The sequence below is a fragment of the Anabrus simplex genome, chromosome 3 (genome assembly GCF_040414725.1).
Source record: "Anabrus simplex isolate iqAnaSimp1 chromosome 3, ASM4041472v1, whole genome shotgun sequence".
Lineage (NCBI taxonomy): Eukaryota > Metazoa > Arthropoda > Insecta > Orthoptera > Tettigoniidae > Anabrus > Anabrus simplex.
The window spans coordinates 511702404-511722593 of record NC_090267.1 but is presented as its reverse complement, the minus strand read 5'-3'; the positions used below and the strand labels follow the sequence as shown (position 1 = coordinate 511722593).

At 40.6% G+C, this 20190-nt stretch overlaps 1 protein-coding gene across 2 annotated transcripts in view; it reads left to right on the top strand.

Annotated features, from left to right (window-relative positions):
• Nucleotides 1-20190, top strand: part of Unc50 (Unc50 RNA binding protein) — a 75598-nt gene that overhangs the window by 20161 nt on the left and 35247 nt on the right. For both annotated transcript variants that reach the window (XM_068226768.1, XM_067143709.2), the window contains one exon: nt 9267-9332. In XM_068226768.1, coding sequence (XP_068082869.1) covers nt 9267-9332 — 66 coding nt within the window. The remainder of the gene's footprint in view (nt 1-9266; nt 9333-20190) is intronic.

The following is a 20190-nucleotide window of genomic DNA, read 5'->3' as shown; positions in this document are numbered from 1 at the left end:
TTAAAATATCCAGATGGAGGGTTCGCGAATAGTCTGTCATCGACAACAGATCAGCCAAGCAACACCAAGCAACCGCACGCATCATCAGTCACAAATAAGCGACATGGACTTAACGGAACAGAAATAAGGATAGAAGAATCACAGGAGGGACACAGACTGGAATCAGTAACCAACCTACCACACAGAACCTTAAATGCAATTAATTTCACAATGGCCAGCCAATCAAATTAAAAGGCAAAGTAAAACCTCAGATCGAAAGACCAAAATTGAAAATATCGAGCAATGACGCACACAACGTACACCACCGGATACCCAATAGGGTCTCGGCATTACCCGGTCTATGAATACGTGACTTTCCCATCACACTGTCCCAATACGGCCACAGGTACTTTCTCCTATCCACCAGGAGAGCAAGCAAATAAAACATAAGTGGCGGAATACGAGGAGAGTCCATGGAAAATGCTCAGAGTAGCATGAAGAAGGCAGTACTCCACAAGAAGACCCCATAATCTACTCGCAGGAAGATTCCAGTACCGACCAAGGGAGCACTACTCCGTCCCATACCAGAGTAGCAAACCCAGAGCACGGTAAGATGACAAACACCAATGTCAACAGACACAAGAGATCCACTGAGAAAAATAAAACACCATAGAGTGGCAGGTAAAATTACAATGAGCTTTACAGTAGAAGAAGTTACAGACACGACAACATCAGATCAATAGGAAATGCATGGAGACAGGGAAAGAAGAACCCGAGCATACTAAACAGACACATTACTGAAAACCAACAAGCTAATTCTGAGAGTAGTAGATTCATGTAGAAGAAATGGCCATATCCACAGAACACGGAGGTAAATCAAAGACAGACACGAACACTGCCCATACCAAGGTGCCAACATCACCAAATAATACAACACAACAAGAATAACCCAAACCATGACAAACCACACCGGACATGTGTCAGCCCCACAAAGGGATTAAAGGAACACAAACCATCCTCAACAACATGCCGTGAAGTTCTCATGCCACCCCAAAATAAATCCCAAAAACAATCCACGGTACCGTCACAACACAACCACCTTACATATGTCCAAAGCCATCCCAATGAAGGTTCAAAAGGGCATATACCACCCCTCAGGCAGAGGATCATCAACAACACAACACAAGACCCAACAAGTAGATATGGTAGGGAATACTTGAACCCACAACTCAAAGGAATTAGATAAGTACCAATAGGTTAACAAAATTTTTGACAACACATATTCTAGGCATATAATTACCATGGCAGTGCACGATACCAAAATGGAGAGAATTAACAGGCATAAGAAACACCAAATTACCAAGTAACGTTTACACCGGGATGAAAACCAAAGCAGTAGTACAGAAAAGGTCAGTTAGATTAATTAAAACACAGCAAGACAAGTTACGAGTAGGAAACTAGAAGTGGCCATGACACCAGATAAATGTACTTCAACTAGTTGATAGGTTACACGAGGAAGATGGTTCACGACACACCAGAAATAGTGAAACACGCTCGACCAATAATCGGGAAGGAAAAAACCAGTTAAAACTATAACAGCTCAGGCACAAGGCCATCCAGTTATCCCAACCTAATACCGGCCAACATGGCCCAACCATAACTGATGACTGCCTCACAACCAGTTGACAAAAGAATAACTCCAATCACAAACCAAGACCAAGCATACATAAATATTCACGGATGGGATGATGAAATGAAAGGACACTCATGCACACAACACTCAGCCAAAGCACAAACACACCAAAGCTCGGTAATGATTGAGGCACATCATATAGGCAGATTCAATATACCAAATTCCACACAAGGATGGGAACACGTCTCTAGTAACAGGTCAAATAACCCAGACATGATCTCACAAGGGTGCATATTTAACGGCACACTAAAAGCCAACTACACTTCAGATAACCGTAACCTAAACCAAATTTAAAGAAATAATAAAAGACAAGAGAGGATAAGCAATTTCCAAAGTAAACACCAACCAAAGAGAACAGAAACATTACAGGCTAGATTAATTTTCAAGATACCATGATGTTGCTCAGCAGATTATCAGATACTAACAGCCAAGAACGGTTACTGGCATGAAAACAACAGAGGTTAGCCATAAGTTAGTAGGGCCAAATAACTTTGCCCACACAGCACCAATTAAATGGAAAGACATACAACCATCAACGCCAAAATACCAGGTCACAGTTCAAAACCATGAAAGGGCATAACACATCACCGTACACTCCAGCACATAACCGTTTACACATATAAGTAGGCATAATTGGACATGCTTAGTGGCTAGGTCAAATTATAGATCAGAATCACACACCAGAGTTAACGCAGTAGAAAGTATTAAATTTAGAAGATAAATAAACGGTTAGCACGTACACCACCAAGGTACCATACAGCAAATATGCTAGAAATGATAATAACATCATTAAGTCATGGAGCCCAAAGCAAGGCCAGAACAGATAACACAATAAAATGATCCCAGGACACACTATGTCACTCTCCAAAAGCAACCGAGCAACCTTCACATAACATAATGATCAGAAAAGCTCTCCACGATAAAACCAGATTAATTCACACCGAAATCGCAACCACAGTATGCAGGTAGGCAGCAAAAATACAAGGTTGACAGCAGGTACTCATAATACAGGACATGTACTAAGCAGTAGTACACCAGTAGCCCTGAGTCAACCAAGTCATACTCCATTACAAGTTGTTCAATTATTACAACTTCCACCAACCCAGAATAATTAATTACATGCAGTCACTCACCAAATCTGCCAGGAAAAGGAAGAAAAATTTACAGGTCACCTCGAAACAGCAAGGCAGAAGCAGAATACACAGCACAGGTACCCATAGGGTTTCAAAATCATAATCAGCAAGTAGGTAAGTCCATACAGCTCAGCATAAACACAGTTGAAAGCAACAGGGAACTCCAAATCACAGGTACATGAAACAAATAACATAGGGAATTACACGAGATCCTTGCATTTCCTTTTACAATAGTTATTGACAATAACACTTTTAGTTTCTTAGTTTTTGATTTCCATCCACCAACATTCGCTACAGCACTGCACCAAGCAAGGGTAGGAGGGGAGGAAAGTTAGGCTGCACAAGGCAGAAACAACAGAGATTAGGCAGCAGAGCAACAACAACAACAACAACAACAACAACAACAACAACAGGTCTGCTACCACTCAAATCGGGTTCAGAACAACAGTGGAACAACAAAACAACCACCGCTCTGATACCACTCTAACCATCACCACCCTCTAGGTCCCCGGTACGACCTAGGGATGATGAGGTCAATAACCTTACCCACCAGGGTGAGAGAAGAAGAGAGAGGAAACAGGACAGAGAGAGAGAGAGAGAGAGATAGAGACCCTGGTGAGAAGGTTGCTAGCGTGTCCGCCCCAAAATAGGAGTTATAGCGAACACGAGGGAGAACCAAGGGCACAAGAAAAACGACAACAAGGGGCCAAGCACAATAAAATACAAGAAACCATAGAAAAAAACAAAGGATGAAGTTACCACACTTACCGGAAGCAGCGAAAGAAGACGACTTAAGGCCGTGGAAGCAAATACACAAGAAAATCAGTGGCAGTGCTCCACCGAACGTGGCGAATGAAAACCAACACTTGAATAAAATTAAAGAACTTTAATTGTAAAGGTAAATTGGAGGTAACAAATTAAATCTTTAAGTTGATAAAACCTGTGTTTATTTTAAGAAGTAAAACCAAAATCAATAAATAAATTCAACGTAAAGTTGAAAAAGGGGAAAAGTAAATAACAATTAATAAAATGAATCAGACATTACCAGGTATAATTTAAAAGAAAAATTAATTCATTAGTGATTAACAATTAGGGTAAATAAATATTCTTTAACAGATAATAAATTATAATATTATGAAAACAACAAAGAAAAGAAAAGGATGACCTCCGTACCTAATAAAATGTGATCAGAAAACAACGGAAAACCAATTGACCTCATTACATAAATACTACCTTGAAAAAAGTGTGATCGATCACGGATAGTTAATTAATTAAAAATACCATACTCAGTTAACAAGGTTTTCAATTAGATTGTTTTTCAACGCGGCCGCTTCTCATGATTACCAAAATTAAAACGTGCAGTTTCCACCAAGGACAGTTTCCAAGACCTATAGAATTTTACGTAGAAATACACCACCACTCGGGGCAAGAAAAGGAAACACAACTTTAAAGGGTGGTCAAAAATAAATTAATTAACATTTAAAACAGTAAACGATACACACAACTCAGTAATATATAATTCAAGATCCACACAGGCTCCATGCGCCAGACTACCTCAACAACCGACAACAATCACCACACAAAACCGTTGCCAAGGTAACCACAAAAACAAAGCAACGCCTCCAAAAAAGGAGGAGGTAAACAGGCAAGAGAAATATTTAATTCACCAAAAACCCCAGAAGGGGGAGGGGAGAAGAAAACATACCTAACGAATGGGAAAACAAAACACAGGAAAGCAAACAGAAACCCGAAGAAAGTTAAGCCCGTTATCTTGGAGACTGTACCTTGGTTCACAAGGAAAGTTACAATTTAAAGTGCCAAAAAGAAACTGTGATTAGTTGCCGAAACAGTTTTTCAGATTTTCATAACAGCACACGCCAAAGGTACCAATTTAACGACGAAATTTAAATCCTTATTATTATTATTATTATTATTATTATTATTATTATTATTATTATTATTATTATTATTATTATTATTTTTCCAATGTTTCCTGAAATCTTTGAAAATATCAAAATCCTCTTCTTGACGACGCTATAAAATGTTTCAAACACTGGTACATACCTTTGGTGGTGAAGAAATTGTGAGAAATTCAAACCTGGCCATTGTTAAAGAAGAATGCAGTCACACGTCCAGTAACAAGACCTCGTTAGCAAGTATCCAGGAGAAATATAGTTGAACAAATATGATCAGAGGAAATGGTAGGAGGTCTCCAACTAGTTCTACCGGGGAACATCCCCGTTAATGCCCTAATCACGGCGGTTTTAAGGTAAACCACCACTGCATAGCGCAGCACACAATCACACACGCGCTCATGATGGTTGCCTCAAGCGAACTGCCCTCGCGTCAGAAGCGAGTAGGAAGCAAGTCTCTTGTTAGCCGGCGGGCACATGCGCAGTTACGCGCAACCACACGGAGCCAGGACAATGGCGCGCAGCATACATTAGCTTAAAAAAAGCGTATTTTGGCGAACAGCCGATTGACACAGATATTCCAGGGCACAAGGCCAGTCCAAAAAGGTTATAAAGGGAGGCTCACACTATTTAACATTGTCTCAGTACAACGAAGGTATGGCGGACTTCCCTTTGGGCTTCTCAGAGGGAAGCAGCGGTATTATGTCGTCTTCGGATCGGCCACAGTATCCTAACGCACTCCCATCTGTTGAAAGGAGAACCCCCTCCGGTGTGTACTTGCGGTGATCATCTTACCATGGTACACATCCTTACGGAGTGCGTGGACCTGGTTGATCTGCACCGTAGGTTAACACTCCCGAGTACCATCTCCCTCATCCTCCGATATGGTGAGCAGTCAGAAGATCTCGTCATTTTTATGAGGGATAGTGGCCTTTTTTATCGCGTGTAATAATGTCCTTTGTCTTAGTGTATTTGTGTTAACTGCGCGTTTATCCCTTTGACTCTATTTTAGTTCATGTTTGCATATTTTAATGTGTTATTTTAACTTCTGATATGAATTATATATATAAAAATATATCTGTACTTCCAGGCAATGCCTTATTCCATTATCACCTCTAATTTTTTTTTTTTAACTTTTATTAGAAAATAAGGCATTGCGAATTAGATCCACTGATGTTTTAATCTCATAATCATTTTTCATCACCATTTATTTTTAACTGTAGTCATTTAATTTTAATTATCATCTCATGTCATCCATTTCGTGCCATTAGGGGCCAATGACCTCAGATGTTAGGCCCCTTTTTACAACAAGCATCATCATAATCATAATCATCTGACATATACAACATTGAATAGTACACTATATATGACTAGGAGACTGTGACCCAACAGCCCTGAACGCATACAGATTACGAGGTTTCATGCGGTCAGCACGACGAATCCTGTTTGTTCATTTGACAGTTTCTGCTTAATCCAGAGTGATTTGCATTATGATTTACACCTGAATTACGAGACTGAGGTAATTTTCTGTTAAAGGCGTGTTCCTGCTTAATTGAGGGTCCTTTTAAGACAAGTTGTATGGCCTCAACTACTGTGTGGAGGCATTTGCCATCTAGGCTGCCTGCGCATCATTTATGACTGTTTTACTCTAGCAGATGGCAGACTAAACTGGATCTCTTTCAGGTGATCTGTGGATCAAACGTGTCACCAGAGATCTTTTACGTATTGATGGAGCCTCGGTAATTAAAGATTTAAAAGCCCGATGCTTGTCTGCTTTTCCTATACCTGTTGCCTGTGATGATATTAAGGGTTTTAAATCATACATTATCATCAGCCCTCAGAAGTTGTACTCATCCACCCTCCAGTGGTGAGTTAGTTGTTACCGAAAAAAGGGAAAAAAGAAAAAGAAAATGAATCAATTTATAACAGGTTGAGCAGAAACACGGTTCACTACTTGAAGTGTTGCCTTGATATAGTCGAGAATAACATGTGTACCAAGTGCAAAGTTCTGGATTCCTTATGTCTGCAGCAAAATAACACCCTAACAGCATATCGCGATAAGGTTAAATATCGTCAGAGGTGAGCTATTAGAAACTCCACACAACTTTCCTGAGTCCTTGGGCAAGTCATTGAGTTGCATGCATTGCAGTAGCAACAGTATTTTGTAATTAAGGAATCAGCTTCATTAACAGGATAAAAAGGAAGCAGAAACTTTCTCTTGATATCCCTATTCTACAAGATGTCCTATAGCTGGCAGTAAATGAACCACCGAGATGTAGCCATAGACAAGTGCTATTTCTTGTCAGAACAGCGCCACCAAACACTCCAGATCCAGCAAGCAAGGCGCAAGGGATAAGCTTACAAAGAAATGTCTCATTTTTTAAATCAGCATTATTCAATCTACAACTTGATAATGGAGCTGACATAATTGGCCTAATTAATAACAGAGTAATGCAATACATCTGGTTTATGATGATCGTTAACAAAATATCTTTTTCGACTTCCCACCTCCTGTGTTCTGGCGAAAGAGAAATACCAAGAATTTTCGAGGACTGGAACATAGTGGAGTCAATACACAGATGTTAGAAGAAGACGAAAGACTTGTGTATATCAACCGTTGATGATCCATACATAGTGCTCACTTGGTTAGCGATTCGTTCAGATGTTACCACTGGCGAGTGAAGTATGTTTGAAGACATTTTCTCAACAAGTACTTGTTGTATTTTAAAAATAATTACACCCCTGAATTTGCAGTGCTCATAACCTTAATGCTAGGTGTACAAAACAATGTATTTGCGTTTAAAAAAAAGGAAGTTAGTATTGTTATCTCAGCACCGTGGAAAGCAGGAAGCAGGGATATCATACACTACAAGATGTCATATAGTTGGCAGTGAATATACCACCCTGATGTAGTCATAGAGTGTGGTAATTCTCATCAGGTCAGTGCCATCGAACACTGTTTCTGGGATTGACTAAAGAAATTATCCATCACTCTTCTTAGAAGTCTGCAAGTTGGGGGAACATTACTGGCAGCGAAGACAAATTTTTATATCTTTATGGTTGACATAAGCATTTCAGGTGACTCTCTCTGTGTGTGTGGGTGTGTGGGTGTGGGTGTGTGCGCGCGCGCGCGCTTACAAATTGAAAATATGAATGGATAAATATCAATCACCTCAGGGATTAAAAAGATATGTCAAAAAATTAAAGTTTTCAAGGGAAGCAATATTTTGTTTTTAAACAATACAAAATCACTGATACACCAAATGTTAAAACAATATTAATTAAACTTATGTTATAATGGCCCACCTTTTCAATACTATATTATGCAGTGTTTACATTACTAGTTTCGACCTTGGGGCTTGGCTGGCCATCATTAACCTAATGCAAAACTGTACATACACATCCAATAACTAAAACAAATGTACAAACATGCACAAATGACATTAAAAAGTGTTAAAAACGAAACAAAATTAAAATCGGGCATCTAAAATTCTTAGATGCGTTGCATCATGTTAAAATGTTCCATTGGTGCTTGTTATTAAAATACTGTATCATGAAAATGGTGAAAAGTTCATAATATTTTACACGTTGTCCACATAGTTCATCCCAGATGTTTTTAACACTTTCTAATGTCATTTGTTTTAGTTATTGGATGTGTGTGTACAGTTCTGCATTAAGGTTGATGATAGCCAGTCAAGATTAGAAATGTAATGTAAACATTGCATAGTATAATGGTGGACCACAATTCAATACCATGAAGTGAACACCAAACATTATGTGAAACAACTTTTTAAATAATTGTTTTGGTTAATTCAATGAAGTATCGCAAATGAAACTGACTTCTCCTATATTGACAGGCATTATTTTCTTATGTAGACCGGTAAAAACCAAAGCGTGTAAGTCACATTTAATAGTTCTCCTTAACAGAAGCAGCTGTGCAAATTCACTGTCAATAATTCATTGACAGGGTGACGATATCCACATCCACAGTAATGTATTATACAAACTGACTTACCTGGTTGAAGCCACTTTTATTAACAAGATAACTCAACTTATCTGGTTCTTACTGGTGACTATTGAATAATTAGGAAGTAAAGTTGGGTTATTACTTCAATATGAAATGGCTCATCTTGTTAATGTCAAAGGATAGACAGCATTCACCTTAGTAGGTTACTGCAAAAATGAGAAAAAGTAAAATAAAAAAAGAACTTGTCTGGTTTTAACCTTGAATGAGTGATATTAAGTAGGTTATTTATTCTTGGGAAAATCATCCAGCCACATCATTTAATCTCACCTCATCCCCAACTTCGTCTCAGGAAACAGGATGAACAGGTAGACATATGTTCTTTGGAAAATAGTCATTATCAAAATATTAGATTTGTGAATTAACTTATATTTTAAAATTGTATTTCACAATGTTAATGTCTAAATTTAACTAGTGATTCATTTTTCACTTAGCAAGGCATAACTAGGGTGAATTGTAATTGATTTTCTCTCATCTTACCGTTACTCTGTGAAATGTATTGATCGTTCTAATATTCATTTCAGAGACAAAATCACAGTTTGCTCGAGATGACCCAGCATTTCTGGTGCTGTTAAGTTTTTGGCTTTGTGGTAAGTTACAAAACATTAAACTTTCTTTAATTAGTTTCCTTGATCATCCATCTCTGATCATATAAATTGATGTTGCTATGATATTTGTTGTGGATTATGAAAGTAAAGTCAAATAAATATGAAAGTGCCGGAATGTTCTTTTAGGAAAGGTAGGGTACAGGCAGGATAGTCATAAATGCAATAGTTTTACATAAATTATACTAGGTGAGCAGATTATGAGTTTACCATGTGCCAGAACAGCATGTACTCCCTGCTGGACAGCAGCACGACTCCAGTCTTTATCAAACTACAACTTCAGTACTAGAATTACACGTCATTATATATATAATAATCATTTCGCCTCAGCCACCGTGTGCAGACATTTCAATTTGATGCCACCTGGCTGTCTGCTCGTCAATTTCGACGGTCCCTTTGAACCATGCTTATCGCATGTTCCACGATTTGACATTTAATTATGTGAATGGCTTCCTTCAGTTTTGTCTTTCAATGTTTACATGTGTCAGTCTAATGACGTCCAGTAGGGAGCAGCACACGCTATGTTTTTATCTGTGAGGTCGTTCGTTTTGCTGAGCGATAATTTTTACTCTGTGGAGTTCTTTTGCTGTTCTATGTGGGGCAGATACTAACAATGGCTGCCGCTATGTTCGGTGTGGCATTTTTATGCCTCAAATATTCATTTAATGTGTTCAAGCCTGGACCTTTCACGCTAACTGCTATTCGATTTTACTATTGATAATCACAGGTATGTGATACTTGGTTTATATTTAAATTTGGTGACGATTTATTCCCGTATGTTACGGTCGATGGCATACATCTTTCCGCTCCGTCATACGATGTGCTTTGAATGAATGTATTTGTGGTCTTGTTGTTATGATTGAAAAAGGGTCTCTGTGGTTATGATTTGGTGCGCTGCGTGCTTTAATACTGCGTGATCCTCATGATGTGCCCCTTGTCTCGACCGCAGGAGAGACCAATCCAGGTTGTACAAGGCGCAACATGCCAGTGATGTGAATAAAGTAATGTCCAATTCTGACCTTATGTGTAATTGCACGCCGCACGCAAACATTTGAGTACGTGAGACCCACTGATAATGACCGTGGAGTCATAATTTATGGTTTGTATTTGACCACGAAATCTGAACGGCCGTTCGTGTTTTATTTTCCCGATACCCTCATTGTGTGTGCGTGAATGTGGTATGCATGTGAGTTCGAATGTGTGGGAGAGGAAAGGTTGATATGCCGGTTGACCTGTTGTATTTGTCTTTCAAATTCTGCGCCTTGTTTGGTTTTCAGCGCAGAGTTATATTTATTTATTATTCATGGCTGATGCTCAGCTTGAGTACCCGCCATGTTGGTTTCATATTTGCGAATGGGCGTACCTATTGTATTCTTTGGGTCTTGTCTCGGCTTTGATTGGTCCATGGAGGCTGTGCCCAGTCTCATCTGTCGTTATTCTTATCTGCCTTTTTGTTCCCCGGCACGGCTTATTGTTATGCGAACTTTTCGCATTGTTAGTTGCCTAATGAATACATGATGCAGTGCCTTGGATATTTGAATCTTGGTAAAACGGGCGACCTAGTTGAATAGTTTATGATGGAAGGAAGCTGCTGGTATTGTAATAGCGATGTGTCGAGGAGCAGTGAGCATTTTAAATTACGTATCATTTTTTTTTGAAGAGTATTAGTGAGTTTTCACGCCATGTTTCAACTATGTGAGAAAGAACAAGGTACGTCCATCAGTAATACGATGAATTTCCCTATTTATTTTGTGTGATTTTCTTTTCTTGCTTTAATTTTTCTCTCATATTTATTTAATAAATCCCCTGGTTTAAACCATTTCTTCTTTTATTTCAATTAGATGTAGTCTTGCCCTTGTTGCCTGATTACAAGGGGGGGTTTTCAGCTCAGGGTTATGTATGTGCCTTGCCCAGTCGACACGATCCGGGCCTCAAATATTGTTCCCCGTGAATATTTCACTAAGTTATTGCTTGAATCGCTGATTTATGTAGTGATAGATGGGGAGGGTATGGCTCAGTAAATGGTAGCAGAAGCGTGCTCGACTGGGATACCTCCTCTGAAAGGAAATCGGACGAGGTAGAGCTGGAAACCCATTCGAAGTCAGTTCTGGTCGCTTTAATTTAATCTCATGATTCAGTTAGTCTCTGGCCCTAATTTTAAGTGTGATCTATAATTTATGTGCATTGTTGAATTCAAATCCATTGTTGTTATATTGTGTATGTGTCTCGTGTTCAAACCTTTGAAACTTGGGTTGCGATATGGATAATCAGAAGGCTGTAGAAATAAATAATCGTAACGATAGGGTTACTAGCGACATGCCTAACCCGGAAAGCGAAATGGAGCAAGGGACGAATGAACTCCATGTTTCGTCCGCGGGAAGCAACCGCTGTAATTCATGCCCTGACGATAACAATGTCATTACCTTTCGTAATCGTATTCCTGACGAAAATCGTAAGCGATTAACTTCCCCATCTCCTAGGCCCAGTTCCGACCGGCATGCTGAAGTGAACCCCGTGTTTGAAATTGTGAGAAAATGGAGGTTAAATTTCTCTGGTGAAGGGAAAACCTCCAGTGTAATTGAATTTTTGGAGCGAGTTGAGGACATAGCTGAGTGTAGCTCGTTACCTCTCGATTTGTTTGTGCCCGTCATCCCGGGAATGCTAGAAGGGCCAGCTCTAAAATGGTATAGGCTTATTAAAGGGAGTATCATAACGTGGAGTGAATTCGCCGGCCGCATAAAGGAGCGATTCGGGGTATCTGATATGGACTACTGTCTGAAGCAGGAAATCTTCCGTAGAACGCAAGGAGTAGGTGAAAGCATCGACGACTATGCCACTGGGATTTTGACGTTATTTAACCGCATGAATGTTAAGGTGCCCGAAGACGAGATTTTCGACCAATTCTATAGAAATCTTGCCCCCGACTACAAGCTACACATTAAACGGTCTCTAGTTCAGACCGTCGACGACATCATCAACCTGGGTCGCGAATTCGAGGGGGTAGTCAGCCAAAACAAACAATACCGTCCGCCTCCCATCCCATCCGAGTGCTCTTTTCCTGACGTCGCTTGTCGTACGCCCATCAAATCTGTTAGTTTTGGTACCTCCCCTCCTCCGTCTCGTCTCGTCCGTAGCCCCGAACGCAGGCCCAGCCCTCAAACTCCGCCCCCGCTTTATGTCAATGCAACCCAACCATCCAACACAGCTCCTGTAAAGGGTGGTAGAGTCAAGTCATGTTGGAATTGTGGTAAATTAGGCCACGTCTCAAAGAACTGTTGGTCCAGGCCCCCTGCAAAGTGTTCTCAGTGTGGTCTTGTTGGTGTCACAGCGCGCGTATGTCCTCGTTGTAACCCTCAGCAGGGAAACTAGAGGCGCGCCGGCGTGATGGCCCGCCGTTGGCGCCTAAGGTCGGTCTCAATAAAAGGATCTGGGGCCTTCCGTCATCTACCCCATGGGCCAAAGTTTATATTGGGTCTCGTGTATTATATGGCTTGTTGGATACGGGCTCGTGTATTTCTCTTGTAGACAAATCCCTAGTGCTTTCTATGAAATTAGAGTATCTTCCTGAAAGTGAGAACCCGAGAAAGTACGTGTCTGTCGATGGTCGTGAGGTGTGTCCCGTTGGTAGAACCAAGTGCCATATCAAGATACATGGTTTGTCGTGGGATTGGACGTTTCATGTTGTGCCCAACCTGTCCGCGCCAATCATACTAGGCACCGATTTTATGTTGTCTACCGGCTTGTCCCTCGATTTCATTAATCGATCCTTTGCCTTTCGCTTTAAATCTGATGTCAGTTACCCCTTTGAGACACCATTTCAGCGTCCCACTGTGTACGCTCTGACGGAACCTCCTCTTATCAATGCCTCATGTGAGCTCAGCGAAAACCAAAATCTCATGTTGAACTGCCTGTTAGAGGAGTTTTCCGACGTCTTGACCGATAAGCTTGGGTGTGCTAAGAATTTTTCATACTGCATCGAACTCAAAGATGACACTCCTGTGAGGTCCCCTCCGTTCAGTTGTTCGCCCCCGAAGTTGTCCGCTATGAGGGAATATGTCAACGACCTGCTAGATAAGAAGGTCATCAGTCACTCCAAGTCCCCTTTTAGTAGTCCCGCCTTCCTAATCCCTAAAAAGGACGGCAAACTGAGATTCGTGATAGACTACAGAAAGGTCAACAAGAACATTGTCTTCGACAGCTTCCCATTACCCACCATCGAAAGTGCCTTCCAGCATTTTCATGGCGCCAAGTACTTCACTGTATTTGACTTCAATTCCGCATATTATCAGATCCCCTTGGACCTTAAAAGTCGCCCCTGTACTGCCTTCGCCACTCCGTTTGGATTGTTCGAATTCAATAAAGTCCCGATGGGCATTTCTGTGGGAGGACAAGCGCTTAGCCGCGTGATGGATTCAATTTTCGGTGACCTCAAATTTTCCTGTGTATTTAATTTTTTGGACGATCTTCTGATCTTTTCGCACAGCTTTGACGAGCACCTGGCCCATCTTCGCGAAGTTCTCAGTCGGTTGCGCAAGCACGGCTTCACGATCAACCCAAAGAAGGTCTCTCTTTGTACCAAACGGCTAAATTTTCTAGGCCACGTTGTATCTGACTCTGGAATCGCTGTAAACCCTGATCGGGTTAAGTGCATCAAAGATTTTCCCCCGCCCAAAAACGTTCGCGGTGTGCGAAGATTTCTTGGTATGGTAGGATTTTACAGCCGGTTCATCAAAAATTTCTCTCAGATTTCGGCCCCTTTAAACCTGCTGAAAAGAAAAGGTTGTCGCTTTGTCTGGAGCCATGATCAAACCCAGGCCTTCGAACAATTGAAACAGGCACTCTGTGAAGCCCCTGTATTACATAGTCCGGATTTTTCCCGCGATTTCATCTTGCAATGCGACTCCAGCGAGCTCGCTGTGTCCGCGGTGCTCAATCAAGCCGATGAGCAGGGTAAGCTAGTCCCCGTCGCGTACTTCAGTAAACTACTACATGGAGCTGAACTGAGGTATTCCATTTACGAAAAAGAATGCCTAGCAGTAGTTTTGGGTGTCGAAAAGTTTCGCTCGTATCTTGAGCACCGCCATTTTTACATCCACACGGACAATCAAGCTCTCTCGTGGATGAGCGCTAATGTGAAAAGACTTGGTCGAACCGCCAGATGGATTCTCCGATTATCTGCGTACAAATTTACTGTCGTACATGTCCGTGGAAAGGACAATGTTGTAGCCGACTGCTTGTCGCGCATGTTCGAGGGAGTGAAGGAAAGTGCGGTCGAACCTGAGGAAGACCGTGTCCCAACCGAAGAAGATAACACCATTAGTATTTTGCAAAATTTCCCATGGTCCTTCACGGATATCTCCGAACACCAGAAGGACGACTCCGAGTGTCGTGAGTTGTTGAAACGAATCGCGGATGGCTCTCTTGAAGACGAGTCGTATAGTGTTAAGAGAGGATTGTTGTCCCGTCGAAGTCGGAAAAATGGTAGTGACAGAATTTACGTACCCTTGAAATTGAGGCCCATGCTACTTCAGTTTTATCACGACTCCTATCTGGGCGCTCATTTAGGTCAATATAAAACTTTAAATCGAATCTCTCGCGACTACTTCTGGCCTAACTTGAAAAGTGATGTTTTGGAGTATGTAAGAAGTTGCGATGTTTGCCAGAGGGCTAAACCCGCGCAGTCTTCTCTCGTTGGACCCCATTCTGCTGACATAGCGACATGCCCCGGGGAAAGGTTATTCATTGACTATTTTGGCCCCCTCACCAAGTCCAAGAGTGGCAACGTTGGGATCTTGTCCGTCGTTGATGCATTTTCAAAATTTGTTTGGCTATTTCCCGTGCGCAAGATAAATTCGAACAACGTTGTGCATTTCTTATCCCGGCACATTTTTGGAATTTACGGACCCCCTAAGACGATAGTGACCGACAATGCGTCCACCTTTAACTGTCGTAAGCTCCGACACTTATGCTTTGGGTGGGGAATCAAGCATGTGTTTTTAAGCCCTCACTATCCCAAACCCTCGCACGTTGAAAGGTTCCATCGAAATCTCAAAGCTTGTTTGACGGCCTTTCACAATGCTGACCAGCGCAGCTGGGACTGTAATCTTGATTTCTTTGTTTTAGCATTCAACAGCAGTGTACATGAGTCGCACCGGCAAGCCCCGGCTGCTCTATTTCTAGGCAGGGATCTTGTCGACCCACTGCAGTTGAAGTGGAATATTGGGTATCTGTCCAAACCGTCCAGGACGATGGACGTAGAGGCCAAATGGAAGGAAGCAGTGACACAGTTAACCAGGGCTCGAGACCGTGTGGCTGAGAGGTACAATCGGAACAGAAAGAGAGTAAAGCTTGAAGTTGGAGACTTGGTCGTAGTGAAAGTTTTTCCATTGAGCTCAACGGCAAATCAAGTCACGGCCAAATTATGTTATAAATGGTCTCAGCCTAAAAAGGTAACCAGATTCCTAGGACCTGTGACAGTAGAACTGGAAGATGTAGTAAGTAAGAAGGTGAGCAAGGCTCACGTCTCGATGGTAAAGGCTTACCGTCAAAGAAGCCAGTAAACCTCGTATATTTCCATATCTTACGTATCTGTAGTGGTGTATATTAACCTTGTCCTTAATGAATTCCCAGTTTTCTAACATGCCTTTTCTTTCAGGTAAAAATTCGTGTTTCATGAATGAGAACGGAAATGAAAGAAAGGAAAGAAAGGAAATAGAAAAAAAGGGAAGTGGTTCGAATTGCTGGAGTTGAACTGAATTCACATCCAGATCCCTGAGTGCATGGAAATATTATACCCAACCGCCTTGACTTTTGAATGCCTAGATTTCAACCTAAGTGCGCGAATGAAACAGTGTAATAATGGACTGATGTGAATCAGCGTTGCACGTGACAAGCTAATACAGACCTCCCATGAGGCAGACTTTCTCATTTAAAATGTATAATGTGGTGACTGTTCTTGTAAATTTCATGTGTCTGTAAATAATTGTAGATATAAGTAGTTCATAAGTACCTAGGTTAAGTGGGCGCGCGCTCGTAGTTTTAAGTTATGGACCTCTTTTAAAATGCGTCCACTCGTCTGATCAACGAGTTTCGGAGCATTTTAAAAGGCGGTGCCGCTGGATATTTGAACCATGCTTATCGCATGTTCCACGATTTGACATTTAATTATGTGAATGGCTTCCTTCAGTTTTGTCTTTCAATGTTTACATGTGTCAGTCTAATGACGTCCAGTAGGGAGCAGCACACGCTATGTTTTTATCTGTGAGGTCGTTCGTTTTGCTGAGCGATAATTTTTACTCTGTGGAGTTCTTTTGCTGTTCTATGTGGGGCAGATACTAACAATGGCTGCCGCTATGTTCGGTGTGGCATTTTTATGCCTCAAATATTCATTTAATGTGTTCAAGCCTGGACCTTTCACGCTAACTGCTATTCGATTTTACTATTGATAATCACAGGTATGTGATACTTGGTTTATATTTAAATTTGGTGACGATTTATTCCCGTATGTTACGGTCGATGGCATACATCTTTCCGCTCCGTCATACGATGTGCTTTGAATGAATGTATTTGTGGTCTTGTTGTTATGATTGAAAAAGGGTCTCTGTGGTTATGATTTGGTGCGCTGCGTGCTTTAATACTGCGTGATCCTCATGATGTGCCCCTTGTCTCGACCGCAGGAGAGACCAATCCAGGTTGTACAAGGCGCAACATGCCAGTGATGTGAATAAAGTAATGTCCAATTCTGACCTTATGTGTAATTGCACGCCGCACGCAAACATTTGAGTACGTGAGACCCACTGATAATGACCGTGGAGTCATAATTTATGGTTTGTATTTGACCACGAAATCTGAACGGCCGTTCGTGTTTTATTTTCCCGATACCCTCATTGTGTGTGCGTGAATGTGGTATGCATGTGAGTTCGAATGTGTGGGAGAGGAAAGGTTGATATGCCGGTTGACCTGTTGTATTTGTCTTTCAAATTCTGCGCCTTGTTTGGTTTTCAGCGCAGAGTTATATTTATTTATTATTCATGGCTGATGCTCAGCTTGAGTACCCGCCATGTTGGTTTCATATTTGCGAATGGGCGTACCTATTGTATTCTTTGGGTCTTGTCTCGGCTTTGATTGGTCCATGGAGGCTGTGCCCAGTCTCATCTGTCGTTATTCTTATCTGCCTTTTGTTCCCCGGCACGGCTTATTGTTATGCGAACTTTTCGCATTGTTAGTTGCCTAATGAATACATGATGCAGTGCCTTGGATATTTGAATCTTGGTAAAACGGGCGACCTAGTTGAATAGTTTATGATGGAAGGAAGCTGCTGGTATTGTAATAGCGATGTGTCGAGGAGCAGTGAGCATTTTAAATTACGTATCATTTTTTTTTGAAGAGTATTAGTGAGTTTTCACGCCATGTTTCAACTATGTGAGAAAGAACAAGGTACGTCCATCAGTAATACGATGAATTTCCCTATTTATTTTGTGTGATTTTCTTTTCTTGCTTTAATTTTTCTCTCATATTTATTTAATAAATCCCCTGGTTTAAACCATTTCTTCTTTTATTTCAATTAGATGTAGTCTTGCCCTTGTTGCCTGATTACAAGGGGGGGTTTTCAGCTCAGGGTTATGTATGTGCCTTGCCCAGTCGACACGATCCGGGCCTCAAATATTGTTCCCCGTGAATATTTCACTAAGTTATTGCTTGAATCGCTGATTTATGTAGTGATAGATGGGGAGGGTATGGCTCACCTTTCACTCTAGACCTACTAGATGGCAGACCGAGTAAACCGAAACTCTCTGGGTGTCTGGCTGAGATTTAATGAATTTTGTTGGGTAAACACCAAATGTGTCACCAGAGATCTTTTACATGCTGACATCGTACAACCTGGAATGTCAAAAGGACTTTCTTCTGCCCTTCAAAAATCCAACTACATCTGCCGGGTTTGAACCTGGATCTGGAGGCCGACACACTACCACTGATCCAGAGAGGCAGCTAATTACATTAATATTACAGAAAAAGGAATCACCCAACAAGATGTTGGAACTTTATCTTTCATTTTCCAAATTTTTCTGTGATAGACTAATGAGATTATTCATAAATCTTGTTAATTCCGGCGGGGTTGAGTGGTTCAGACGGTTGAGGCGGTGGCCTTCTGACCCCAACTTCACAGGTTCGATTTTTGCTTAGCCCACTGGTATTTGAAGGTACTCAAATACATCAGCCTCGTGTCTGTAAATTCAATAGCACATAAAGGGACCACTGCATGACAAAATTTCGGCACCTTGTCATCTCCGAAAACAATCAAAAGTATTTTGGGACATAAAAAACACTAACATTATTATTCTTATATTCATGATGTAGTCTTTTGGCTTATGCCTGTCAAGAAAATAAGGTGAAATTCTTTACATTTCGTAGAGACTTTGTTCTGAAAATAATAATAATAATAATAATAATAATAATTATTATTATTATTATTATTATTATTATTATTATTATTATTATTATTATTATTATTATTATTATTAATGTCTAAATCAAACTGCATGCTAGGAGAAGTCTTTCTCGTGAAACGTAAAGAATTTCACCTTATTTTCTTAGCACAGCATTAGCTTGTATCATGTCTATAAGTACAGGCTGTGGAAGCATCAATGGCAACATTATTATTCTTAATTCTGTCAGGGAAATTGGATCTATTTCTTGACGGATGATAGTCTTCAGTTCCTCTGAGGTATGCAAATTTGTCTTGTACATCATCATCTTAATAATCATCATCAATGCCCCACTCCAGTTTCCCGGGTGTGGTTAACAAGCCTCCTCCACTCCTTTCTGTCTTTCCACTTTTCCTGCTCCATTACTTCCACCACATCCAATCCAGCTTCTCTAATGTCCTTCCAAATCTGATCCGTCCAACTTCTTCTTGGTCTCCCAACTAGTCTCTTTCCCTTAACTTCTCTTTCCAATTCCCTTCTTGCTACCCATTCCTTTCCCATTCTTTTTACATGTCCGAACCATCTCAGTCTTGTTTTCTGTATGTTCTGTACTAATGGTTCTAAATTTAGCTCTTCTCTGATTTTAATATTTTGAATTCTATCTCTTCTTGTCTTTTTAACCGATGTTGTTAAACAATTTATTTCTACTGCTTGTATCTTAGTATTTTGTGTCTTATTAGTTACCAGTGTTTCTAGTCCGTATGTTACAATTGGTGTGAAATACTGTTTATATAATGTTAATTTTGTTCTCTTGGGTACTTTGTCATCCCATGATAAAATGTTGAACCTTTACTTAGTCTGTTATTAATTTCAGGGTTGATTTCATTACTTCCATTAATACTGCTACCTAGATATGTAAACTGTTCTACATTCTCTGACCGTTCTCAGTCTGCGTTCACTTGGCTTCTCTTTTTCTCTTTTCCACAGTACATGACTACAGTTTTCTTTGTACTAATTACCATTCCAAACTCCTTCAGATTTTCATTCCAAATGTCCAGTCTCCTTTGTACTTCCTTTTCTCCCTTTCCCCAAATCACCACATCATCTGCAAATACCAAAGCATTCACTTCATCACTACTGATACTCTGTTTTACACGTTTTATGATTTCATCCATCAGTATAATAAACAATAATGGCAGCAGTGCACTTCCTTGCTTGAGACTTTTTTTAAAATATATATATATATAAAATGTTTCAAAGTCACCACTCCCCACTTGTACACTGCTTTTACTCTTATGATACAACATTTCTATCTTGTTAATTAATGATTTTGGTACATTCCTTTTCAGTTTTCTCCTAACTGTATCATAAGCTTTTTCCAAATCCAAAAATACAAAGATGGTTTTCTTTGTTCCTTT